We start from the raw sequence: 23732 nt of genomic DNA, 5'->3' as shown, positions 1-23732 counted from the left end.
AAATATTAAATGAATATCACTCTGCCACCGCACTTGCTTTTTCCCCCCTCTTTAAGAAAAAACATTCTTATTGAAAATACTTCAATTTTGTCATTTTTAAATGGCAAAGTTTTCAAAGTCAAAGTTCTTCCTTTCTCTAGTTACCATTTCTTTTCATCTGCTCCCAACAGATTGTCTCCCAGATCTAAGTAATCTACTTTCAATATCAGTAACCAGAGTTCTTTTTTTCTGTTTTTCCTTAGAAGTAAATGGAAACTAACGTCCCCTAGAGGAGGAGGAGAAGGAGCCCAAACACAATTCTAGTTTCTGTTTGTTTTCAGCATCAGGGCTTTTAGGTTTTTTGAGCCCTTCAAAATCTTGAAAGTTAATAAACACATCAGTGGAATTAGTTGGAAATAACATAAATGTGTTGTTGATGTGACTATATAGTTAAATAAAAGATAACAGGCTACTGATAGCTAAATATAAGAAAAAGAATTTTAACAGACAGTAATACAAATGACTTATACTTACTTGACCTTAAAAAGGTAAAATTTTAGGTCTGGAGAATAATTTTAGAATGAAGTTGAAGAGATCCAAACAAAAGTTTAAATGTTAGTTAAAGGGCTGAATAATTTATCTCCCTAGCTATGTGTATAGTTTGAAGGGAGTAAAGTTTTAGGAACATAATTATATGTTGTGGCTAGTGGATTAATAAAAAATTTTCCCTTTGGGTGCATAATCGCTGTATTTCTGACATTTTCATTTAATTTTGTGTCCAGAGTTTATTTATAATTTACACTATAAATTAGAGAATCACTACTTGTACTTTAATGTAAACTTTAAGAGGAATAAATATCCTGTAAAGTCTTCCTATATGAGCACAACTTCGGGAGGCACTCAGAATGGCAGTTTTATTGTGGCCTAGGAAAAGGGAAAATGATGGTGGAACCATCGATTCAAGGTTCCTTCCTGGATTAGGATTACTTTAGTTAATCCAGAACGCCGCCTTCCCCCTGTCTCCAGAATATTCACGTTGTAGTGACAAAACAACGTACTTTATAGGTAAGCCCTGGTCTGTACCTTGTCTATCTCATGTGTCAATATGACCTTGGTTTACCTGGCCTTCCAAGCATGACTTTTGCTAGCATTTAAACTTTAAAAAAAGTCACCTCTGTCAGGAAAACTAACACACTCTAGGCCTGTGTTTAAATGTTATTAATTCGTTAAATAAAAAAAGTTTTTTGAATCTACTCTGAACTTCCTTCTCAGGGTAGTAACTACATTTTAAATAGAGAGATATGGGGAGAAGGAGATAGCTCAGTGGTAGAGTACACGCTTAGCATGCACAAGGTCCTGGGTTCATTCCTCAGCACCTCCATTAAAAAAATAGTAATAATAAATAAATGAACCTAGCTACCCCCACCAAAAAAACCCCCAAAAGAAATAGATATTGATTTTTTATCTTCCCAAAGAGTAAAGAATAAATTTAATTTGCTTTTAAAACAGATGAACTTGCCTATTCTAAAGGATCAGAGCTCAGATAGCTTTTTATGAGTGTCATTTTTAATAAGCTGCATTGCCCTATGACTTGTGAAAGGGCATTTTGAAGTTAGTAGAATGCTACCTCCTACCTGGTGCAGTGGTATAGGCTGGCCAAGTGGTCAGAAAGTTAGTTTGGGACTGCTTGCACCCACAGTGATCCTGCGAGCATCCGTTACTGCAAGGACTTAGCCTTGTGCTAAAAATACCAGTTGGGCCTTGTTACATGTGCTCACTTCAGTGGACCTTCTGTGTACTTGCAAAATCACACCTGCTGCTTGATTTGCAACTCTACCCACTTTAGATGAAATTTGAGTTGTACATATATGACTGATTTGCCCAAAGAGTCATATTTTAGCTACTAACCCAGTCTTCCTAGTTGAAAAACAAATTCAGTAAGGCTTACTTTTTAGAAAAGTTGTAGGTTCTAGACAAAATGGAGAGGAAGAGATTTCCCATATATCTCCTCCCCCTACACTTGTAGAGCTTCCCCCGTTATCAGCTTCCCCCAGCACAGTGATACATGTGTTATAATCAATGAACCTATGGTGACACATTATCACCCAAAGTCCGTAGTTTACATTAGGATTCACTCTTGGTGGTGTACATTCTGTGGGTTTGGACAAATGTGTAATGACATGTAGCCACTTTATAGTATCATACAGAATAGCTTTCCTGCCCTAAAAATGCTCTGTGCTCTGCCAGTTCATCCCTCCCACTTCCCTCACTGCTGGCAACCACTGATCTTTTTTTTTACTGTCACCATAGTTTTGTCTTTTCCAAGATGTCATATAATTAGAATCATACAGAATGTAGCCTTTTCAGATTGACTGACTTCATTTAGTAATAATGTATTTAGGTTTTCCTCCATGTCTTTTCATGGCTTGGTAGCTCATTTCTTTCTTTTTTTTTTTAATGAAGGTACTAGGGATTGAACCCAGGACTTTGTGCATGCTAAGCACATGCTCTACCACTGAGCTGTATACCCCTCTCATTTCTTTTTAGCACTGAGTAATACTCCATCATCTGGATGTACACAGTTTATTTTTCCATTCGCCTGCTAAAGGATATTTTGATTGCTTCCAAGTTTTGGCGATGATGAATAAAGCTGCTGTAAATATCTCCTTACACAGGTTACTTCACCTGTGACTGCTGTTTGCTTTATTTGCATGTTGTTTTTGTTAGGAAGATGATTGTCATCTGCAAAGAAAGAAGGTTTTATTTCTTCTTTGATTGATTTGTGGTTTGATGTCTGACACTGATTTGGGGAAACAGGTATTCTGTTGCTTTGACTCTGTCATCTCTTGGTGTTCCCATTATGTATGTGCTACATCTTTTGTAACTGTTCTTGGATATTCTGTTTTTTTCAGCGTTTTTTCTTTTTTCTTTTTGGTTTTGCAAGTTTTCTGTGGACACATCCTCAGGCACAGTGACTCTTTCCTCAGTGGTGCGCAGTCCGCTAGTGAGCCTTCAAAGGCACCGTTCATTTCTGTTGTAGTGTTTTTGATCTCTGATTACCTCCTGGTTCTTCTTAGGATTTCTGTCTCGTTACACATCTATTCTTGCCTGAGGTCAGCTTTTTCCCTTAGAGGCCTTAGCGTATTAATCATGGTAGTTTTTAATTCCTGGTCTGATGAGTCCTGCATCCCTGCCAGGCTTGCCATTCTGTGCTCGCCCTGACACTTCAGACTGTGTTTTTTCCCATTGGTATCCCTGTGATTTTTTTTCGTTGACAGGTGGACATGATATACCATGTAGAAGGAACTGTGCTTAATGAGCCTTTAGTAATGTCGTGGTCAGGTCTGGAAAAGTGGTAGTGTTCTGTGTGATGTGGTCTCAGTCGTGGAGAGCCTGCACCCTGGACTGGGAGCTTCACCAGCGCGTCTCAGTCCTTCCTCTCAGGGGGGACGGGATGGCTGGAGTGGCCTGAAATTGCCTGTTTGTCTTGAGCCAGTTCGGTTAGGTTCTTGTGAAGTAGTTTCTCGTGAGGACAGGCATTGTTAAGAACAGAATGCTCTGGTGTATTTCAAAATGGTTACGTTTCTTCTCCTCCTGTTCCTTTTAATCAAGAATTTCTCTTATGTAAATACTGTCCAGGCATTGCCGAAAAGCCAGAGCCCAGGGTGTGGGTGCCATGAGACCTTTTGGGGGCTGGACTAATAGCTTGGCAGTACCATATAGGCTCAAGGCAAAGCAGTGCCAGACTTTTCAATATCCAAATGACTATACAGTAAATAATGGTGGTAAATAGTTTATCTAGATTTGAAAACCAGAAATGATGATGGCTGATTGGCTGACCTACAAAATACCACACAGAATATAAAACACGTAAGACAGGTTCTTAGAAATTTGATAATGATAAAAGTAAGTGATTCTTTAGCACCGTAGCTCTTTGGTAAGTGGATATATGCTATCCCAAAGCTAATTTGTTAGCTAAAAGGAGTGAAAATTGTTTTTTCCAATTGTAGGGTAATGTTGCGCATAAAGACCACATCGACCATCAGAAGGACAAAGTTGCTTTAACCCTGGCTCGTCTAGCCCGCCATGTCGAAGTGGAGAAGCAGCAGAAAGAAGAGAAGAACAGAGCATTCAGGGTACTTGGCTGTTTTTAATTGGTCTTTTACCAAATTACAGAATTGTTTATACTAAAGTTAAGGAGAAACTTGTGTAATCAAAAAATGTATAATTGAATCCAAGTTCACCATGAACTCTAGGTCACCGATTTAGTAGCAATTCATGGTAGCTTTTTACATCTGTTCTTAGTTTGTTGGATTCTGGTTATATACGAATAGAGACAAAGGAAAAATAGAATTGAGTGGACTCTATTTTTGGGAATTTAAAGTCATGGGATTTCTTAAGCTGATGAGCAGTTAAGGGTGTCTGGTACTTTATCACAAGTTTACCAGGGCTTTTGTAGGCACAGCCGGTGAAAGACGGTTTTCTGCCGAATGAAGCCGGACCACTTTCGCTCCCACCTGTCTCTTCAGATTATTGAGTCAGGGCTGTAGAAGAGCTGCGGTGTGGACAAGGAAGCCTGATTTAGAATCTTGCCTGATACAAATCTTTTAAAAGCTTGACTTGCTTTACAAGACACCAAATAAAATTATCTTAAAGAACTCCCCTAATACCGGCAAGTGTCCATTAGGAGTAGAATGTCCGCAAGCTAGGTAAAGAAAGCTTCCTCGGGGGGAGCTTAAAAATGGAAATAGAAGTCATGGCACAATTTTACCATGTGTGTTTTTGATTCCTTGTTCCATTGGCTATTATGAAGGAATTTATGTGTTTCTGTAGCCTCTGTTTTAGTGTCTCTAATCTGATATGGAATACATTAATCTTTAAATTCAGAAGTAGGTTTGTTTGGGGACTTTTAACTTTATGTAATACCAATTAAATTAGAGCATAGTATTCTAATCATATGTTTAAAATGCATAATACATTAGTGATTTTTTTTAAAGGGGTTATTTTTTTCCTGGCAGAAGCACTATTCAGTTTTTAAGGAAGATTCTTTTCCAAAACTGTGTGAAGTGTGCTGTTTATGGGTCGTGGGGAAAATCTCTTTGAGAGGGAAGTGCTTTGCAAGCTGTCTTTTTCTGCAGATTTCCTCAGCGATGCTGCTGACTTCTTTTCCCAGGCAGCGTTAACGGCCACATAGGTAATGAAGCTTTAGCAATGAGTTCAGAATCTTACAGTCACTCTGACAGCTAGGGTTTTTTTCAGGGGTGGTCTCGACTGAAAAAGACGCACAGCCTAAAAGTTGAGAGTTATGTTTTATTCGGTGGACTTGAGGACTGCACGCCCAGGAGGCAGCCTCTCGGATAACCCTGAGGGACTGTTCTGCAGAGGTGAGGGAGGAGCCAGGGTATATAGGAGTTTTGCAACAAAAACCAAGTAGTCAGGACAGCAAAAGATTATAGTTATTAAAGAAAGCCAGACATCTCAAGGCTACGTATGGGAAGATGTAAGAGTCTGGGCTCACTGAAGTCACTACTGTGACGTGTGGTACCCTGTTCTTTCTCCTCCTGAGTCCCCTCTGGGTGCAGTGTTGGGGGTGGCTGCAGAGGCCACGGGCTTGGCAGCGCACAGCCTATCTGTCTCCATCCTGCGAGCCCTCTGCGCTCACTGAGGGGGTGGCTGTAGTGGCTGATGGCCTGATGGCCGCAGCATCTTCTGCTTGCTGATGTGACAGGTTAACATTTTTTCACCTGCAGTAGTTCAGATTTTACCCATGTAAGTGTTCATTCATTGTATTAAAGACTTTACCTTAGCACTGAAGAAAGTTTTTTGAAATTAGGAAGTTCTTGTTTAACCTGTCGTAAACAATAAATTCACTATATTTTGTTCTTTTCTAAGGGAGAAACTGACTCACACAGATGCTTTAGCTCATTGCTTGCTGTATTCATGATTTTTTTTTCTTATTTGGTTCTCTTTCTAAACTTGTTTTTTAAAACTAGATGACAGATACCACAATAAAGTTGTTAAAAGATAAAAAAATTACCCCCCCCAAAAAAACTAGATGACAGAAAACAAAAACAAAGCAAACTAGCTAGAAAGGAAGACAGTGAAACTGAAATAAAACTAATTCTTGAAGAATTCTAGTAGGTGTTGACTGTGACTAAAATAGATACAGTGCAAAATGTCTTCCAACTCTCCTAGGCCTTTGTGAATTGTTGGTTTCTCACTATTAAAGTGGATTGTCCACCTTTTCTGATGGAAAGGATTTAAAGAAAAAACAGTCATTAAAGCCTTCATCGGATAAATCACTTTCAGAGGAAGTATGTTGTGCTTGACTGTTTGAGCAGTGACCAGCTTGGCTTACTGGTATTCCAGGAGTTAAGATGACTTGTAAGAAGGGGAGTCACCTCAAAGTCTGTGGAAATAACTGTGTGTAGAGGGGAGTAGTGGCTACTTTGGGGGTAATTTCAGCCAGCAAATGTTTTTCGAGCATTGACTACGTGTAGCCACAGAGTTCCAATTCTAAGAAATGCCAGAGACTTCTTTTAAAAAATTGTATATTTTTAATTACTGGCAGTAGTTTAAAATTAAATAAGCTATTGGCTGGCATGCAGTAATATTTAATCTCAATTATATTTTTCTAATTTAAGGGTTTTTATTGTGATAGATTTTTGTAAAGAACTTTGATAGAGGGTTTAATTTTGTAGATAAGAAAAATGTCTTTATAGTCTACCAGAGGCTTGCTATATTGCTTTCTTTAGAGAAACTCATTTTGTTTCCCATAGCATGTTATTCAGAACACTGATCCTGTAGGATGCACTTTGAGAGAAAAGAAGTATTTGATGACTTATCAAGTTGAGATACTGTGTACTCAAACTGCATGGAAAATCACATGTACATTAGCTTTAAGGCTTTGGAAGTCCTGTGCTGAAGGAACTCTTTAAACTCTGTATTGAAACCAGTGTTTCTGTATTTACTTAACTTTATTACAGAGAATTTTAAAAAATGTATATAATGCATACTACCAGCTTTGAGAATTACTATTCTATGGCCATACTTAGAACAATGTTGTGTAGAAGATTTTTTTCAGGTTCAAGTCTTGACTTTTGCTGTCTCTCTTCTTTCCCCTTCCTGATAGAAGATCCTGTTGTATTGCTGACGAGGCCGTTCAGTATTCTGGCCTCTATCTTGCAAATCCAGCGTTTGTGGCTTTGTGATTTCTTTTTACAAATGTAACAACCTTTCTGAGATACACTATGGTGTACTGCTTAAGTGCATGGATTCTAGAATCAGATTGGAGAACGAACATTTAAATCCTGGCATTATTATTTATCCTGGTGTACTTTATTTGACTGTCCTGTGCCTCAGTTTTACCGTCATAAAATGGGAACAATACTAGGTACCTGTCTCATAGAGTTATTGTGAGAATTAAATCTGAAATGCTTTTAGAGTAGTGCCTGGCACATGGTAAGTGGTTCATAAGTGTCAGTTATTATATACAACATGGTTAGAGAGTATGCAGGTAGATTTATAGATAACATAGCTGGATGGATTTAGAGACTGAAACAGTCTAGAGCATCTGGCTTAGTGCTTGGCACTGGCCCACTGCCTGTTTCTCTAAATAAAGCTTTATTGGAACATAGCCGTGCCCATTTGTTGACATCTTATCTGTGGCTGCTTTCGTGCTGCAGCAGCAGAGTTGAGTAGTTGTGAAAGAGACTATATGGGGTGCAAAGCCTGAGATATTTACTGTCTGGCCCTTTATGGGAAAAGTTTGCCACCCCTTGGTATAGATGGCAGTGGATGCTTTATACTGGCACATGTTGAATGCTAATGCGTGTCTGCTCTTTTTAGTACTATTCACTGAACAAATATTTAATAGGTTCTTGTGTACTTTACACTATAATATGGAAACTTTGAAAAAATGCATGAAAGTTTAAAATTGAAAATAATCATTCATATTTGCGTTCCGTAGGTAGCCGTTGACATTTATCATATTTATTTTCTGCCTTTTTCCTTCACTGCAGATAGGGTTTCATCTTGAAATAATCTTTGTTTATATTTGGCCCCATTTGTTTAATATTGATAACCTGCTTGATATCAAAAGTATATTCCTCCTTCACTGAAAACATTGGTTAGTGTTTCTAATGACTTTCATGAAATGCACATACCAACTGCACCCTGTATGTGCACACAGTACCCTGTTCTTGAAGATTAAGCTGTTTTGAACTTCGTGCAAACATTAGCTGTCACTGGAATCAACCTCTTAGAGCATGAACCTTAGTTTTGACCTACCTCTTTAGATACGATAGGATAGATTTCTAGCAGTGGAGTTACAGGAATAAAGAATTGTCAGTATTTTCTGACTGTTGATGTGACAAAATCATTTTCTTAAGGAAACCAGGTTAGTAATCATAGGTTAATTGATTTTTTTTCTTAATATCTTTAGGAAAAAGTCGATTTTCAGCATGCCCATGGGTTACAAGAATTGGAATTTATTCGAGGACATTCTGATACTGAAGCAGCAAGACTGTGTGTGGACCAGTGGTTAAAAATGCCAGGTATTCTTTAGAGATCAGAGTGGGACACTGAGGTTACCGAGCTTGTCTGAAGCCTTAAGGCATTTTGTCTGTTCTTTTCAGTGGCTAATAAGTATATAAAGTGTTGAAATTTAGTTTCAGTGATACTTAATAGGGAGCCTACTTTACCAATTGTCTTCCTGCTTTGGCAAAAGTGTATTTTGAGTATAAGTAATCCTTGAGCTGATTAGATATTGTTTATTTATTCATTCCTAGGTTTCGTACATGTTATTACATGAAGTAGTTCAAATAGACATAGGAGAGGGTGTGTAACAGGTTATCTGAGGTCAGGAAAGGCTTCTCTAAGGAAATGGAATTTAAGCTAAGATGAAAAGAATTAGCGTTTACTTATTTGTCAGTGCAATCTGTGACAAGCTAGCAAAGCCTTGATTTTGTTGAAGTGTCCACACGGGAGGCCCTTCTGAAGCCCTGGGTAGCTTCTTCATCACTAACTCTTTGCAGACCTGAGATTCCTGGAGGAGTCACTGTGGAGCATTTTCTTCTCACCAGATAATTGGGTAGAATGTTTAAGAATCAGTAGTTCAGTCCCACCGTGGCAGCTCTTCTTGCCTGTCTTGTAGAACACCCCGAGCCCTTAAAGGCTTGGCATAGCCACAGCAACCTCTAGCTGTGGGTTTAGTCCAGCAGGAAGTTTAATTGTTAAAAGTTCTAGAAATATCAATGCATGCAATGCTCAGCTTTGAACCTCAATGTCTTCTTGTTCTGTAGTTTTCTGAGGCTTTGAATAGAATCAAATTGCCACTTTTAAAATAATTCAGTAACTTGTAGAAGTTTTGACACCTGGGTACTTCCTGAAGCTATATTTCCTTCTTACTCTCCCAAGTGTGTTTGTGCCTGGCAGACTCCCACCTTGCCCCATCCTTCCTTTTAAGTACTTTTTCCTCGTTTCTTGTCTGTCTTGCCTGTAGGGTGAGCCACAATACTAGAGGTTGCTCGGTTTATTGATTCTGCCTGAGTTTGGTTGCTCAGCCGTCTTTGATCCCACAGCCCCATAAATCCCACTGTTAGGTTTGATTGATATGTTTACATGTCTGTGTCTTCTACTAGATTGACATGCTCTGTGGGGGCAGAAACCAAAGCTTATTAATCCTTTTTAGTGTCAGTGCCTAAAAAGAAGGCCTAGCACAGAGATGCTCTTGAAGTGTTGGTTGATTATGATACCAGAATGGGCCATAAACATTTGCACACGAACACAGAAGAGAGGCCTAGAACTTGTTTCCAAGTGTAATTGTCATTCAGCTAAACAAAAGAATCATTTGGCATTCCAGGCCTATATTAGAAAAGATACTTCGAAATTCTGATTCTTAGCTGCATCAGAATTCACCTGGAGTTTTAAATACATTCCCTGAGCCTCACCTCCAGAGATAATTCTGGGACATCTGTAGATTTGGGAAGATTCCCAAGAGGGAAAATGGGCTAGAACTGTAATGCTTTATCTGCAAGATCTCTGCTAAGAATTGTTCATCTCACTTTCAAGTCTTGTCTAGAATGGTTGTTGGGCCAGTAATATGTCCCTTCAGGCCTAGTCTCTAGCCTCCAGACTGATTCAGAGTATTTTAATTCATTGTGAATTGAATTCACGAGCATTTGTTTCCATATTTCTCCACTCCTTCCCCCTCCCGGCTACATCGTTTGACAGTGTTTGACATTGAGATCCCAGATCCTCTGTAATATAACTGAGCCTTATAATGTGTTTAAGATAGTTAAAAGAGAAAATAAGAATGAGAAGGAGAGATCTTTGCCAGCTCATAGAAGTGAAAAGAAGGCAGGCCGGGATAGGGGTTCTGCAGAGCAACTGATTTTCTAATATATTTCACCTTTGATGTTTCTTGGCTGTTGAACTTAAGGAAACAGTTGTTTTCCTAAAGATAATGTTCTTGGAGGTGTTAATGGCTTTCCTCGTCCTAAATAGCTATTTACTTGTAAGTACTGTATCTTGTGTAAGGATATAATTACAGTTAGGATTACCTAGTTGATGCTGCACCCTATTTTTCATTGATTTTTCATACTTTTGATTATCAGTCCAAAGGACAAGTATCTGAAATAGAAACTTAAGAATTTGTATTCCAATGATGCAGGACTCAAAGCAGGCACAATTAATTCTGGAACAAAAAGTTCATTCCGAAGAGGAGGCCAAATACGAGTGTCTGGGAAACCAATTTCATGTCCCATAATGCACTGTAACAAGGAATTTGATAATGGGCACCTTCTCTTAGGACATTTGAAAAGGTAAGTGTGGTATTCAGAATAGTGATGCTGAAGGTGAAATGAGTTACGAAATGATTTCGGTGAAATGAAAGCGTGATGCACCCCTGCCGTTGTGATTATAGCTTTATGTCCCAAACTCATCATTTTGTGCTATTATAATTTTTTCTAGTTTACATTTCTTAGGTTTTCTGTAAAGCTTGAAGTCGGATTATTCTAGTGATACTCTGTCCTAATATGTCTCATAAAATTCTGACCAGACTTTTGCCTTAATGTGCATTTGGATCAGTTGTAGAGAAATCTAGCATTTAGCAAATTCCAGGAGACACAAAGTACTTACGGGTATTTGGTCTAGTCTAAGGAAAGCTAACACAGCATTACAAAACAAATGCTAGAGGCAAACCAGATGTAGCAAAATTAATAATAAATATCCTCTTTATGAAATCCTTCATATTAATTTACTGAATTTTTGAGAGGTAGAGCTTGAGAAGGTAAATATCAAGGAAAGGCAGTGTTAAAGGCATTAAACAGACTTCCCTTCAGCCTCCTCTCTGCTAGTTCAGAGGTGGGACCTGAGAGTTTGGGGCTCTAAGCCTTCTCTTTTACAGCTGTCTCAGCCTCTTTATGCCTAACCCTACCCACAGAACCTTCTAGAAGGGCTTCAGCGTTCTGCACATAAATGGGTGGCACACTGTGCTCAAAGTATTTTTTACAAGTCTTTGAGGCAGTTTTAAATGACAGAGATTTGTTAAATGGTTAAAATGACATTAAAAGGATCAATGCCATCTTTGGAGATAGACGTGTACCAGCAGTCTTGATGTGAGATTATTATTCCAGTGGTTCATTTAAAGTTATCTGTGAGTTTTATGGGCGATAAGGCAAGAAGGAAAAGATGACGGCTCTACCATTTTCAAGCTGGGAGTTACCATCTTGGCAAGACTGCGTAAACCCGTTTTATTGGATCTTGAGCACTTTTATGAAAGCTGAAGCTGTTGGTCACTGTTTAAAGACATTACATGGCATATGGGAGCTGCTTTACATTTCTTGAATATAAAGAACATTATTTAATTTTTCAGTAGAAAGTGTGAAGTTCGGAGTGTGTGTGTGTGTGTGTGTGGCTTAACAAGTGAAGCATCGTAGTCCTGCCCCTGGACTGTCAGGTGTTCTGATGTTGCCTCTCTTTGCGGAGCAGGTTTGATCACTCTCCGTGTGATCCAACAATTACGCTACATGGACCCTTCATCAGCTCTTTTGCCTGTGTAGTGTGTTATAAAAGTTTCGTTACTCAGCAGCAATACAGGGAGCACCTTTTTGCTAAGGTAAGCGCATGTCCTTAGGTAAGAGTAGGTGTTCTTTGTCTGGAGAACCCGAGAGTGGGATATAGTTGTTTTCTTACTGCTCTTAAGCTTGCAATCAACAGTGATACACGTAAGGATCAACATTGTGATTGTCTATGGAGAGTAGAAGGATTGGGATCATGCACTTACATGCCCTTACTGTGGGCAGGCAAACTTGATAGCTGAAAGCCAGCCGTCCTAAAATGATCATAAAGACCCTTCCTTTTATGGAGTTGCTCTGTGAAATTAACTGTGAGTTAGTCACATGATGAGAACTGGTACCTTATTCTTACATGCACTGCCGGTCACTGCTAGTGGAAATGTTGGAGTCATGTGGTAAATAACAGTTCCTTTATTAATGCTAGTGTTAAGAAATAGACCTGGTATTTATTTAAAAGGCTGTGTTATGTGACTCTCATTAAGTGTTAAATCTCAAGGACGTGAGACTGATTAATGTTATTAGCAAATTCATGTAATAAATAATTCTGTAATAAGCGTTTGCTATATTTGGTATTAGATACCTTTAGTGACTTATTACAAAAATGTTAATTGTGCAGTATGTTCACTGTGGAAAATTTTAAAATACTAACAAAAAGAAAATAAATCACTCTTAATCTCACTTATAGAGATAACCATTGTTGACATTTTTATGTGTTTCTGCTGTTTCTCCATATATAAATATTTTTTAGGTAGGATAAAGTATCTAAATTGTTTTGTAATTAAGCAGTGTGTTGTAAACATAAGTTTAAATAATTTGTTGGATCATTTTAAATCAGTGAATGGCATTCTACTGTGTGACTATATTATAATTCATTTAATTTTCTATTAGATGTATCATTTAAATTTTTGTATTATTAAAAACAATAACACATTAAACATCCTTGTAGCTAAAAATCTATGAGAAGATCCATGTTTGATGTATTTGCTAGGTAAATGTAAGATTTTGAAATAGTAAAATGCTAACATTCAGGGAGTAATAGGGTTTTTCTTTAAATCATGTTTTCAGAATTTGCTAATACCTAGGCCTAAACTTGAAATGTAACATGGGTGATAACGTGGATCCTGTATAGGTGCCCACAGGAAGTGAAGACTTGTGCTCTCAGGGGTCCCTGACGGAGCTCTGCTCTGGTGCTGGATAGTGTGCTCGGTCGTTAGTGTGGGGAGCCTGTGTCCTGTACGGGGAAATCAGCCATAGTTCTTACACGCAGGGAGCTTGTGCTCGAGAATGAACAAACCTTAATGGTACATCACCAGGTGATACAGAAATTAGAGGATGGGGAGAGGAGCCCTGTGGAGGAGAAGAGGTCCTCAGGGACTGGATCTGGATAGACAGAAACAACAAGTGGTAATTCCAGGAAAGTGTGAGCGAAAGCCCAGGCAGGATAGTGAACGTGGGAGCGGGTAGCATGCAGAGAACACTTAACCCAGCAGGCCTGAGACTTCTGTCCTTAGGCTTGCTTGCAAGGTTGGTGCTTAGCTGGTGTCTGGGAACTTAGATCTTGGCGGGTTCCTGCCATTCTTGATGTGAGTGCCTTGTTGTGCCTGAACTGTTGGAGCAAACAGCATGGTGTACGCTGACCACCTGCTTGCCGGGTGGGAGTCTGGAGCTCTGTACTCATAGGCAGAGGTGACCCAGCCCAGCATGACTGCTGTTCACATGCCTCGTCGCAGTTCATTGCTGGAGGAATTGTGTCCTGTGTGACTCCACGGGGAGAAGACCCTTGGAATCTCACACCTGGTTTCCTGGACTCTGCCCTGTGTGCCTTTTCCTCTTGCTGATTTCGCTTTGTAGCCTCTCCTGTGACAAATCACGGCATTAGTACAGCTGTATGCCAAGTCCCGTGAGTCCTCGCCAGCCCTGGAACCCGGGATGGCCTTGGGGACTCCCAGCACAAGTAGTAACTTGACTATAAAGGCACAAGATTTTACACTTGATATCGGGAAGGTATTGGCACTATCATAGGACAGTGGCATGATGAAAATAATGCTTATATCTTCAGAGCTACAAGGGCTTTAAATTCTAGAACCTAATTTCTGCTCCTTTTTCAGGGACACCAAAGAGATTGGGTGGACTTAGAATGGCACCAGTGTTCAGGGTGGATTCAAAGATGTGGACAAGGAGACCAGTTTAGGCGACTCTGGCAGTAATTTAGCTTTGAGATGAGAAAAGGATTTACTTAGGTAATGACATTTAGAACAAAGACCTTAAAGTGGAGCCAAAAGACATAGAGAAGAAATACATGATAGGGCACTCCATGGCCCTGACGGAGGTTTGGGGGGAGAAGTGGAAAGGGCACAACTACATTCCGCAGTTTTCAGTGTTTGCAGTGGGCCACTCATTTCTGCCTTTTTCAGAACTAGATTCCTCTCAGGGCATGTTTCCCTACTCCATGCCGTAAGCATATTTATCTTTTTTCTTCAATAAATCTGAATAGGTATTTCAAACTTGATTGAATACTCTCATTTGTGTTTTCCCAGATTTCATTAATTTGTGTCCTTTTTTCTGGGAATCACTCACTCTATCCTGTTTTGCCCTCCCTCTTGCCATCTCCCCAGGAAGTAAATGTATGACACTCGGCCTCTGGGAGGCAGCGTGGTAAAGCAGAGCAAAGGCTTTGGCGTCAGACAGACCTGGATTCCACTGTCACTTGTATTAGCTGTGTGTTCTCCCCAAGTTCCTGAACATCTGTGAGCTCAGTTCTCATCCCTGAAGCGGAATTGTTACTCTTCCACACAGATTGTTGAGAGAAAGTGTAATAGGATGTAAAGCACTTAGGGCCTGACATATAGTGATGAAGAAAGGCTCCTTATTGCTTATTCTTTGGAGTGTCTGTCACAGGACTGGCGGGAAGCAGTGCGCTTAGGTTGTAATTCCATATATTAAATCAGCCAGAAGAGGTCGCTAGAAGATCATATACCTAAGAATTCTGTCCCGTGAAGGTGACATTCTTCAAAGAGAGTGAAACTAGGCACAGTCTGCATTGTTTGCCTTGGTGCTCTCCCTTTTTATCTCCAGTTTCTGCGGTCTAGACTAGTGCCACTCAAACTTTAATGTGAGTCACTTGGAATCTTGTTAAAATGCAGGTTCGGACTCGGGATCTGATACGGGGCCTTAGATTCAAGATTTCTAACAAGCTTCTAGGTGATGGCAATGCTTGCTGGTCTTTGGGTCAGACTTTGAGTAGCAAGTGTCAAGTGTTTTCTGACAGTAAAGCTATCCAGCAGGCATGTCACCAGCTCGCTGCCCGCTCTTCCCCGTGTGGGTGCAGATGAGGACTGTGGAGGGCGTGCTGTGAGCCCCGGTGCGCCTCAGCGTCTCACTCTGCTCCGAGGGCCACTCTGCCCTCCAAGGTGACTTTCCCCCTGTCATCCCATCCTCCCCAGCCCTAGGCAATCAGGAAAGTACTTTCTGTCTCTCTGGTTTTCCCTTTTCTGGACATTTCATTTAAATGACTTCTGTGACGAGGTTCTTTGACTTGGCACTGTGTCTTCCGGGCTTCTGTGTGCGCGGCCTGTGTTGGCGCTCACCCCATCACTGCGGTGACACTCCAGCCTGCGGGCGGAGGCCACTTTCTGTGTACCAGTGCATCAGTCGTGCCCACTTTGTGACTATTGTGAATAATGCTGATGTAAACAAAGGTCCAAGTCTTTGTGTAATCATATATTTCCACGTCCCTAACGAGTTAACGTTGGCTCATATGGTTATTGAGTTTAAGTTTTTGAAGAACTGCCAAGTTGTTGTTCAACACAGTGCCCCATTTTACCTTCCCACCAGCAGTGTGTGTGGGTTCCAGTTTCTTCACGTCCTTGCCACTTATTATCTGTCTTTTAAAATAGCCGTCCCAGTGGGTGTCTGTGAAGTGGCATCTTACTGTGGCTCTACTTTTTTATGTATGTGCACAGATTTGTATGGTGTGTGTGTGTGTGTGTGTGTTTTTAATGTAACTGGAAATAAAACAGTAAAAGGGAACTGAGTATGTTAACTTGCCAGACATCCTATATCCCGTTCCTTCCCCCAGTTTGTAGAAGGTATTTACAAATATACTATACTTCTGCAATAGGTATAGCCCAATAAAATTGTATGTAGAATCATACAATTCTCATGTTTTGTTCTCTTGAGCAAACAATTTAAACAAACTTATTTTGAATCCATTTATACAACTCATAACTGAACTAAAGCTTCTTAGAGTTCTTCAAGTAGGGGACACTTGTGGTTAGTAAACTGGTGGTTAGTCCTGCTTTTAGTGCTCTCATTTGAAACCTTCTAATTGGAATGCAAGACGTACTGGGTGTTATTTCTGCATGGCACTCACCACAGTAAGATGGGGTGAGGAGGAGTGGAAGGAGCATACGATTTACCACCAAAGACAGAAAGCGGGGTGTGATGGTAGCTTTGTCTCTCCTGAGCGTGCAGCTTGGAGGGGCGTGGTGATTTTGTTGACTTACCTAAATTTCAGTTTCCTCACTTGTAAGTAGTGAAGATAGTACTTTTTGGGGTTACTGTAAGGATTAAGTGGGCAAGCACATTTGAACCCCAGTGTGGTGTGTGACATGTGCTCGGTATACATGTGAATTTCCTGTCCCCCCTCCTGCTACATCTCATAAGCAGCTACACAAACTATTCTAATATCCCTAATGTCAGTGGTAGTAAAGTTAAGAAGACACAATACAGCTTTTAAGACTATTACTCTAAGTACCATTAACAGGAGGTTAAATTTTTGTTGTACACAAGCGCATGTACATATATGTACCCACATAAATATACACTGAAAACTATTCTAATTTTGGGATGGAGGAGGCTCTTATCCAAGTTTGGAAACCTAGACGCTAGGAAAGGTCTACCTGTTTGTATCAAAATTTTAAAGTGACCATATACAAAATTAATAGACAGATGTTTGATGAAAAATGTTTGAAAAATAGAGGATGAGACAGAGTTAGTTTTGATAACAAAGAATGGGTACAGGTTGACCAGAGGGAAAAAAACAAAAACAGTTGAAACATGAGCCTAAAGGACATGGAGTAAACAATCCACAGAATACGGAATATCTGTAGAACTGCACGGATAAGTGCTCAGACTCACTAGCAGATGAGAAGTGCCCACTAAAGTAGTAGGGAGTTCACAGCACCTGTGAGACTGCAGATGTGAGAGTAAGGTCTGTGACAGCTGTTGTGCCAGGCTCATCCGGTGCCCGGGGATACGTCCACTGGTGGAGCCTTTGTGGAAAGCAATTACACAATGTCTTTTAATATTCAAATAATAATCCTTTTAACCCAATAGGACCACTCCTGATAATGAGAGAAAAGCACCTTTAAATAAGGATATATATTCAACAATATTTACAAAATTTTTGTTTATAGTGGCCAAAACAAAAGAGAGAGAGAGCCTGGAAATGAATAGTTGACTACATCTTAGTAGATCCACACCAGGAAGTAGTTTGTAACCATTAAGAAGAGTAAGCTAGAGCTGTAAGAGTTGATTTTTAGGGATTTCCATTAAGTATTGTGGAATAAAAAAAACTAAGAAGCAGAGGAATCTGTAAGATGACAGTATTTGATAAAACATTGCCAACTCCCCTTGTATGTTTATTTCTGTGTATTTTTGTAAATGGTTAAACATGGAGAAGTTTATGGAAGAATACATATTTGTAAACATAGGTTATATTGTTGAGTACAGTGAACAAAGTAAAACATAAGGGGAAGTGTATGTGATGTGAAAACAATTATGCATTTATATAATATTGCATATGGATGTGTATGTATGAAGAAAAATGTATAGAGAGCAAACGTATGTTTATTGTCACAGAAAGATGGTCATAATTTGTTTTTAAGGAAAAAAATGAAAAATTTCATATATGGGACCTCATTGATGATAAAAATTGTAGTCCACACTCAGGGAAAAAAAGTTTTCATGTTAAAAATTGATACAGAATATTCCAAGTAAATAATAAGTTGGACATTTTGAAAGTTGATGTAAGAAACTGAATATTGACTTTAGTTGTCTATAATACAGCTTTGCCTTATGTTTTAGGAAGCTGCAGATGATGGACATAAAAACAGCCTTCTTCCTCAGATTATTCAGTGTTTTGCGTGTCCAAATTGCTTCCTTCTGTTTAGCAGCAAGGATGAGTGTTTGAAGCATATGTCTGGGAAGAATCATTTCCATCAGAGTTTTAAACTGGGTGGTATGTCAATACTCTCTTCTGAAAACCGTTAAACTGTTTTAATCTTTGCTGGTTTACTGTACTTCGCAGATGATTCTTAAGGTGTTATGCTCACGTTAGTTTGAGAACTGTGAAAGGGAAACATTTTTATCTCAGTTTTTCTTTCTTGAGCAAGAGTCTCAGTCTCTGATCTGTACCTAAGAGTAAGGTCTACTTTGAGGGATGGAGAGAAACTTGGGAAGAAAACATTTGTTCAGGGCAATGGTTTTGTGTATCTGTGGTGTCTGGGAAGTTGGGGTGTTTTTCTGCATCTAAGACTCAGATTCTAGTTTGAGCATGAGTTCCGCATCCACTGCAGTTAACTGAGAGTAGAAAATGACTTCTCTTAGGATTTTTGGCACGTAAATAACTATCTTGTTTTACTTACTACAACTGATGTGGAGAAAGCCAAGGCGGGGGAAGGCTGGGTCACTCTACTCAAACCTTTGCAAGTTATAGTTTATTTTGTCTTTCAGATGACAAGGGGCTGGCACACCCAATATCATTTCCATCTTTTGCAAAGAAACTCTTGATCTCTCTGTGCAAAGACGTCCCATTTCAAGTCAGGTGTGTGGCCTGCCACCAGACGCTGCGTTCCCACATGGAGCTCACGGCCCATTTCAGGTTTGTACTGGTCTAGTCTTGGGCTGTAAGGGAATCCTCCCACCCCATAAGCTCTTCACCAGCAGGCAGAGTCAACAAATCCTTTTCTAGTCCATGTGTCTCTCCTTCTAAAATGAGAATGTATATTTGCCCTGAAAACTAACCAAATTTAGCAAAATGAGAGAAGTGAGAGGTGTGGGAAAGGTGGATATGTTGATATTGCCGTGAACCTTAAGCAGGCTAACAGTTCTCAGTTCTGCACGTTTTCTGAGTGTCGTACCTCGGGGAGGAGAGGGTTAACACACACCCTTGCCTTTCAGTCAGCCAGAGTGGAAAATATCGCAGACATGTTGAAATATTATATATCAGTGAAAGGCCACCTTTGTCAAATAATCAAGTATGGTTTTTTGTCTTTATAATGGAAATTACCAGGAAATACGCAGAAGTAAGGAGAGCGGTATAATGAACCCCCTTGTACCTTTCACTAGGCTTCAGCAGTTACCAACACATGACAGGTGTGTTTCATTTACACTCTCATAAAGTTTCATTTTACTTTGATTTATACTCTCACCTCTCAACAAAATAGAACAGCTATTTTCACAAACACTCAAGTGAAATATGTTCACAAAAAAATGGAGGCAGTGGAGTATAATTCCTCTGTGTATACTCAGTATAATTACTGATGTTACCAGTCCTGGTTCTGACTTACATATCATTAGTTCAAATCCTTGTTCTGCACTGTGTGAAAGTCAACAGGATAATAAGACAAACCTCCATTTACCCATCACCAGCTTCAATAACAATCAGCACTGCGATTCTTGTTTTATTTATATATCTTTATGAGCCTTACCCCCTTAATTATTTTTAAAGTTATTTGTTTTTGAGATACAGTGGTGATTTATTGAAGTGTGCCAATCTTAACCTTGATGATTTTGAAGACTGGAGACATCGGTTAACCCACACTTTTGTCATCCTGTGTTACCTCTCCATGGAAAGTCCCACTGTGTCCCTTCTCAGTCACCTCCCAGTCTCTCACCACGGACGGTCTGTATTCTGACACTTCTTCCCCCTTACCTTGGTGTTACCTCCTCTAGAACTTGATGTAAATGGAATCATGTACAGTGTGCGCTCTCGTGTTTGTCATGGTGTCTGTAGGATTCATCCATATTGTTTAATACATTGTTCCCTTTTATTTGTGAGTAGTATTCCATTGTATGAATATAGCACAATTTGTTTGTTCATGCTCATGTTGCTGGGCATTTGGATTATTTAGTTTTTAGCTACTGTGCAGAAAGCTGCGGTGTGCATTTTGTACAAGTCTTTTTATAGACATGTCTTTCCACTTCTCTTGGATGAATATCTAAGAATGAAATTGCTGAATCAAAGAGTAGGTGTGTATGTAATCTTACAACTAGAAACTACTTTTCCCAGAGTGTCTGTGCCAGCGTATGTTCCCCTCAGCAAGGTGTGAGAGTTCCACTTCCTCCTCATCCTTGCCCAGGTTTGCTGTTGCTAGTCTTTTTCATTTTAGTTATTCTCTTGAGTGTCCCATTGTGGCTTTAATCTGGATTTCCATGATGAACAGTGACGTCAGACACTTCTTCATGTGCTTGTAGGACATTCACTGATCTTTATGAAATGTCTGTTTAAGTCTTTTGCTGATTTTAAGAATTGGATTATTTGTCTTTTTAATAGTGAGATGGGGTTCTTGATATATTCTAGATATAAATCTTTTGTCAAATGTTTGAATATATTCTCTCCCAGTCTCGACTTGCGTATTTATATTGTTAATTATGTTAGAAGCGTTTAATCTCATTAAGTGTAATTGATTGATTGTTCTTTTAGTTTTATAGTTATGCTTTCTCTATGCAGTATGAGAAACCTTTGATTATTCTTACTTCAGGAATATATTTTGTTTCTTCATTTTTAAAAAATTCAGGCTTAAAAAAACTTTTTTAGCTTCTTTATTTATTTCTATAATTGATCTCAAAAATTTTTAATAGATTTTGAAAACAGCCAGCATTTGATTTTACTGGTGCTTCTATGTTGTTTGCCCATTTTTTAGTTTGTTGAGTTCTACTCTTTAAACTTTGAGTTTAATTTGCTTATATTTTTCTAGCTTCTTAGATAAACATGTAAAGTTACAGGTTTCTCTCTAAGCATTGCTTTACCTGCATCCCTCAGATTTTGATAAGTTGTTTTCTTTTTTACTCAGTGAAAATATTTTACCTTTTACCTTTTGGCTTCTTTTTTGACCCATAGATTTATTAGAAATGTGTTGTTTAACTTCTAAAAATTTAGGGATTTAATTTCCTAATATTTAGGGGGGGTTATTATTATTTCTTATTTCCAATTTAATTCCACTATAATTAGAAAGCATACTTTGTATAATTTCCCACTTTTGGTAGCAGATCTGTTCTCTCTGAGGTTTGGTAGCAAAGGGAAGACAGTTGAAGCACAGTTGTTCCATTTTCTTTTCTTCTAGAGAAGTTGACTTATTTTGAGTAAAATTTTGGAATAGTGTGTGGTCTTAATTGAGCCTGGTTCATTAGTATGAAAGCAACCACGGGCATGGCATTTCCTAACATAAAATTAATCTGTTCTTGAAGAATAAGCACCAGGCTGTTGAGACTCTTCCTGTAGTGGTCCTCGGTACTGCTTAATTACCACAGAGAAGTTAATTATTTGCTTGTCTCATAAGGTCCATTTCAGTGCCTTTGGTATTGTTTTTAGTTCTCTAAAGTTTCTCTATTTTTTTTCTTTTTTACTCTTTTAGGTCTAGTTTTATCCTTTGATATGTGGATTGGAAACATACAAACTGTAGGTTATGTTCGGGTATTTGAGTTGATGGAATATTATATAATCTGCATCTTTATTGAAAAACATTTTTAGTGCTTATATATATACATAGTTTATAACTCCTGTAATACAAAGCAGAGATACAGTATTCAGAAAACGCTTACGAGTGTGTTTTTTTGCCCCATTTAGAGTTCGTTGTCGAAATGCTGGTCCTGTAGCTGTGGCTGAGAAGAGCATTGCTCAGGTGGCAGAGAAATTCATACTACGAGGCTATTGTCCACATTGCAACCATGCCTTTGTGGACGAAACCAGCACCCGGAATCACAAGCAGAATTCAGGACACACAGTCCGAGTCATCACCTCGATGGAAGAGTCAGTCCTGCTTTACTGCCACAGCAGCGAAGGGAGCAGACCTCAGTCAGACTTAAACCTGTTGCAAGATCCATCCAAGTTTTCATCACTTAAAAGAACAATGTCAGTTCAAAACTCTAGCTCACAAGATTGCAGCACCATTCCAAAAAAGAAGATGAATTTAGGAGGTAAAAGCCATGAAGGTGTGGTTTCTGTTCAGCGGGCAAAGCCAGCTGTTAAGGCCTGGTTTTGTGAATGCCATCAACGGTTCCCAAGTGAGGATGCAGTAGAAAAGCACGTGTTCTCAGCAAACACCATGTGTTACAAGTGTGTGGTCTGTGGGAAGGTGTGTGAAGATTCAGGAGTTATCCGTTTACATATGAGCCGCATCCATGGAGGGGCACATTTAAATAATTTTCTTTTCTGGTGTCGGACATGCAAAAAGGAGTTAAGGAGAAAAGAGGCGATAATGGCACATGTGACCGAGTTTCATAACGGACACAGGTACTTCTATGAGACTGATGAGGAGGAAGGGGAGACTCTGCCACCGTCCTCCGCAGCGGCGGTGAGCGGTTTGACTGCAGAGAGTCCTTCATCTGTCACCATTGCGGATCACTCCCGGGCAAGCAGCCCCCCAAGGGGTAAGTGGCAGTGCCGGATCTGTGAAGATATGTTCGAGTCCCAGGACGCTGCGAGGCAGCACTGCATGTCTTTGGCAAGTCACCAGTTTCACAGGTACAGCTGTGCCCACTGCAAGAAGACGTTCCACAAGAGGGAGACGCTGTACCGGCACTGCCAGGACGAGCACGACAGCGAGGTGCAGAGCCGCTCTTTCTGCGGGCTCTGCGACCTGACCTTTGACGCGGAGGAAGCTTTTCTGAGTCATTACAAGGAGCGGCACAGCACAGATTATGTGTTTGTGTCGGAGAAAACGGCCGTGTCGATTAAAACCGAGAGCGACTTCCCGGTGGCGGAGACCAGCAGCCTGCTGACCTGCGGCTGCCGGGAGAGCTACATCTGCAAAGTGAACAGGAAGGAGGACTACGGCCGGTGCCTCCAGGCCATGCTGGACAAAGGCCGGCTGTGGTTTCGCTGCGGCCTGTGTTCGGCGACGGCGCAGAACGTGGCCGACCTGAACGTGCACGTGCAGCAGGCGCACGGCGGGGAGCGGGGCGCCGAGGCGGGGGGCCCGTGGTTCACGATCAAGTGCGGCACGTGCACCAAGGCCTTCCAGGACCCGGAGAGCGCGCAGCAGCACTTCCACAGGAAGCACTGCTTCCTCCAGAAGCCCAGCCTGGCGCACTTCGGCTCGGAGAAGGCAAGCCCGTACACGTTTGCCGCCGGTGCCTCCCGTCCAGAGAGAAAACCCAAGCCGGCGGTGAGCCACCCAAAGAATTCAGACCCGGAGCCGGGAGCCGAGAGTGAGCGAGGCGGCCAGAGTGTAGGTACGGCCTCACAGCCCTGCCGCCGTCTGCGCGGGTCCCCCTCCCTTCCCGGGAGGCAGCCGTTGCGCTGTGAAAGCTGACTGGGAGACCCCGCAGGGTGACAGCCAGCCAGTTACTGCCGCGTGGCCTCCCGAGGGGGCTGTGTTCCTGCCGCTTCGTTCAGCCGCTCTCAACTTCAGGGGACAAAATTTATGTTGGCTTCAAATAATAGGGGTTTCA

The 23732-nt window shown here is 40.4% G+C and overlaps 1 protein-coding gene across 3 annotated transcripts in view; it reads left to right on the top strand.

Annotated features, from left to right (window-relative positions):
- ZNF451 (zinc finger protein 451) overlaps nt 1-23732 on the top strand; it is a 72601-nt gene that overhangs the window by 23733 nt on the left and 25136 nt on the right. For all 3 annotated transcript variants that reach the window (XM_072944756.1, XM_072944755.1, XM_072944754.1), the window contains exons 4-10: nt 3990-4115; nt 8423-8534; nt 10652-10802; nt 11971-12097; nt 18144-18297; nt 18792-18939; nt 21907-23513. In XM_072944756.1, coding sequence (XP_072800857.1) covers nt 3990-4115; nt 8423-8534; nt 10652-10802; nt 11971-12097; nt 18144-18297; nt 18792-18939; nt 21907-23513 — 2425 coding nt within the window. The remainder of the gene's footprint in view (nt 1-3989; nt 4116-8422; nt 8535-10651; nt 10803-11970; nt 12098-18143; nt 18298-18791; nt 18940-21906; nt 23514-23732) is intronic.

Source organism: Vicugna pacos, chromosome 20 (genome assembly GCF_048564905.1).
Source record: "Vicugna pacos chromosome 20, VicPac4, whole genome shotgun sequence".
NCBI classification, from domain to species: domain Eukaryota; kingdom Metazoa; phylum Chordata; class Mammalia; order Artiodactyla; family Camelidae; genus Vicugna; species Vicugna pacos.
Note: the sequence above shows the minus strand (reverse complement) of the source record. Positions and strands in the feature narration are given on the sequence as shown.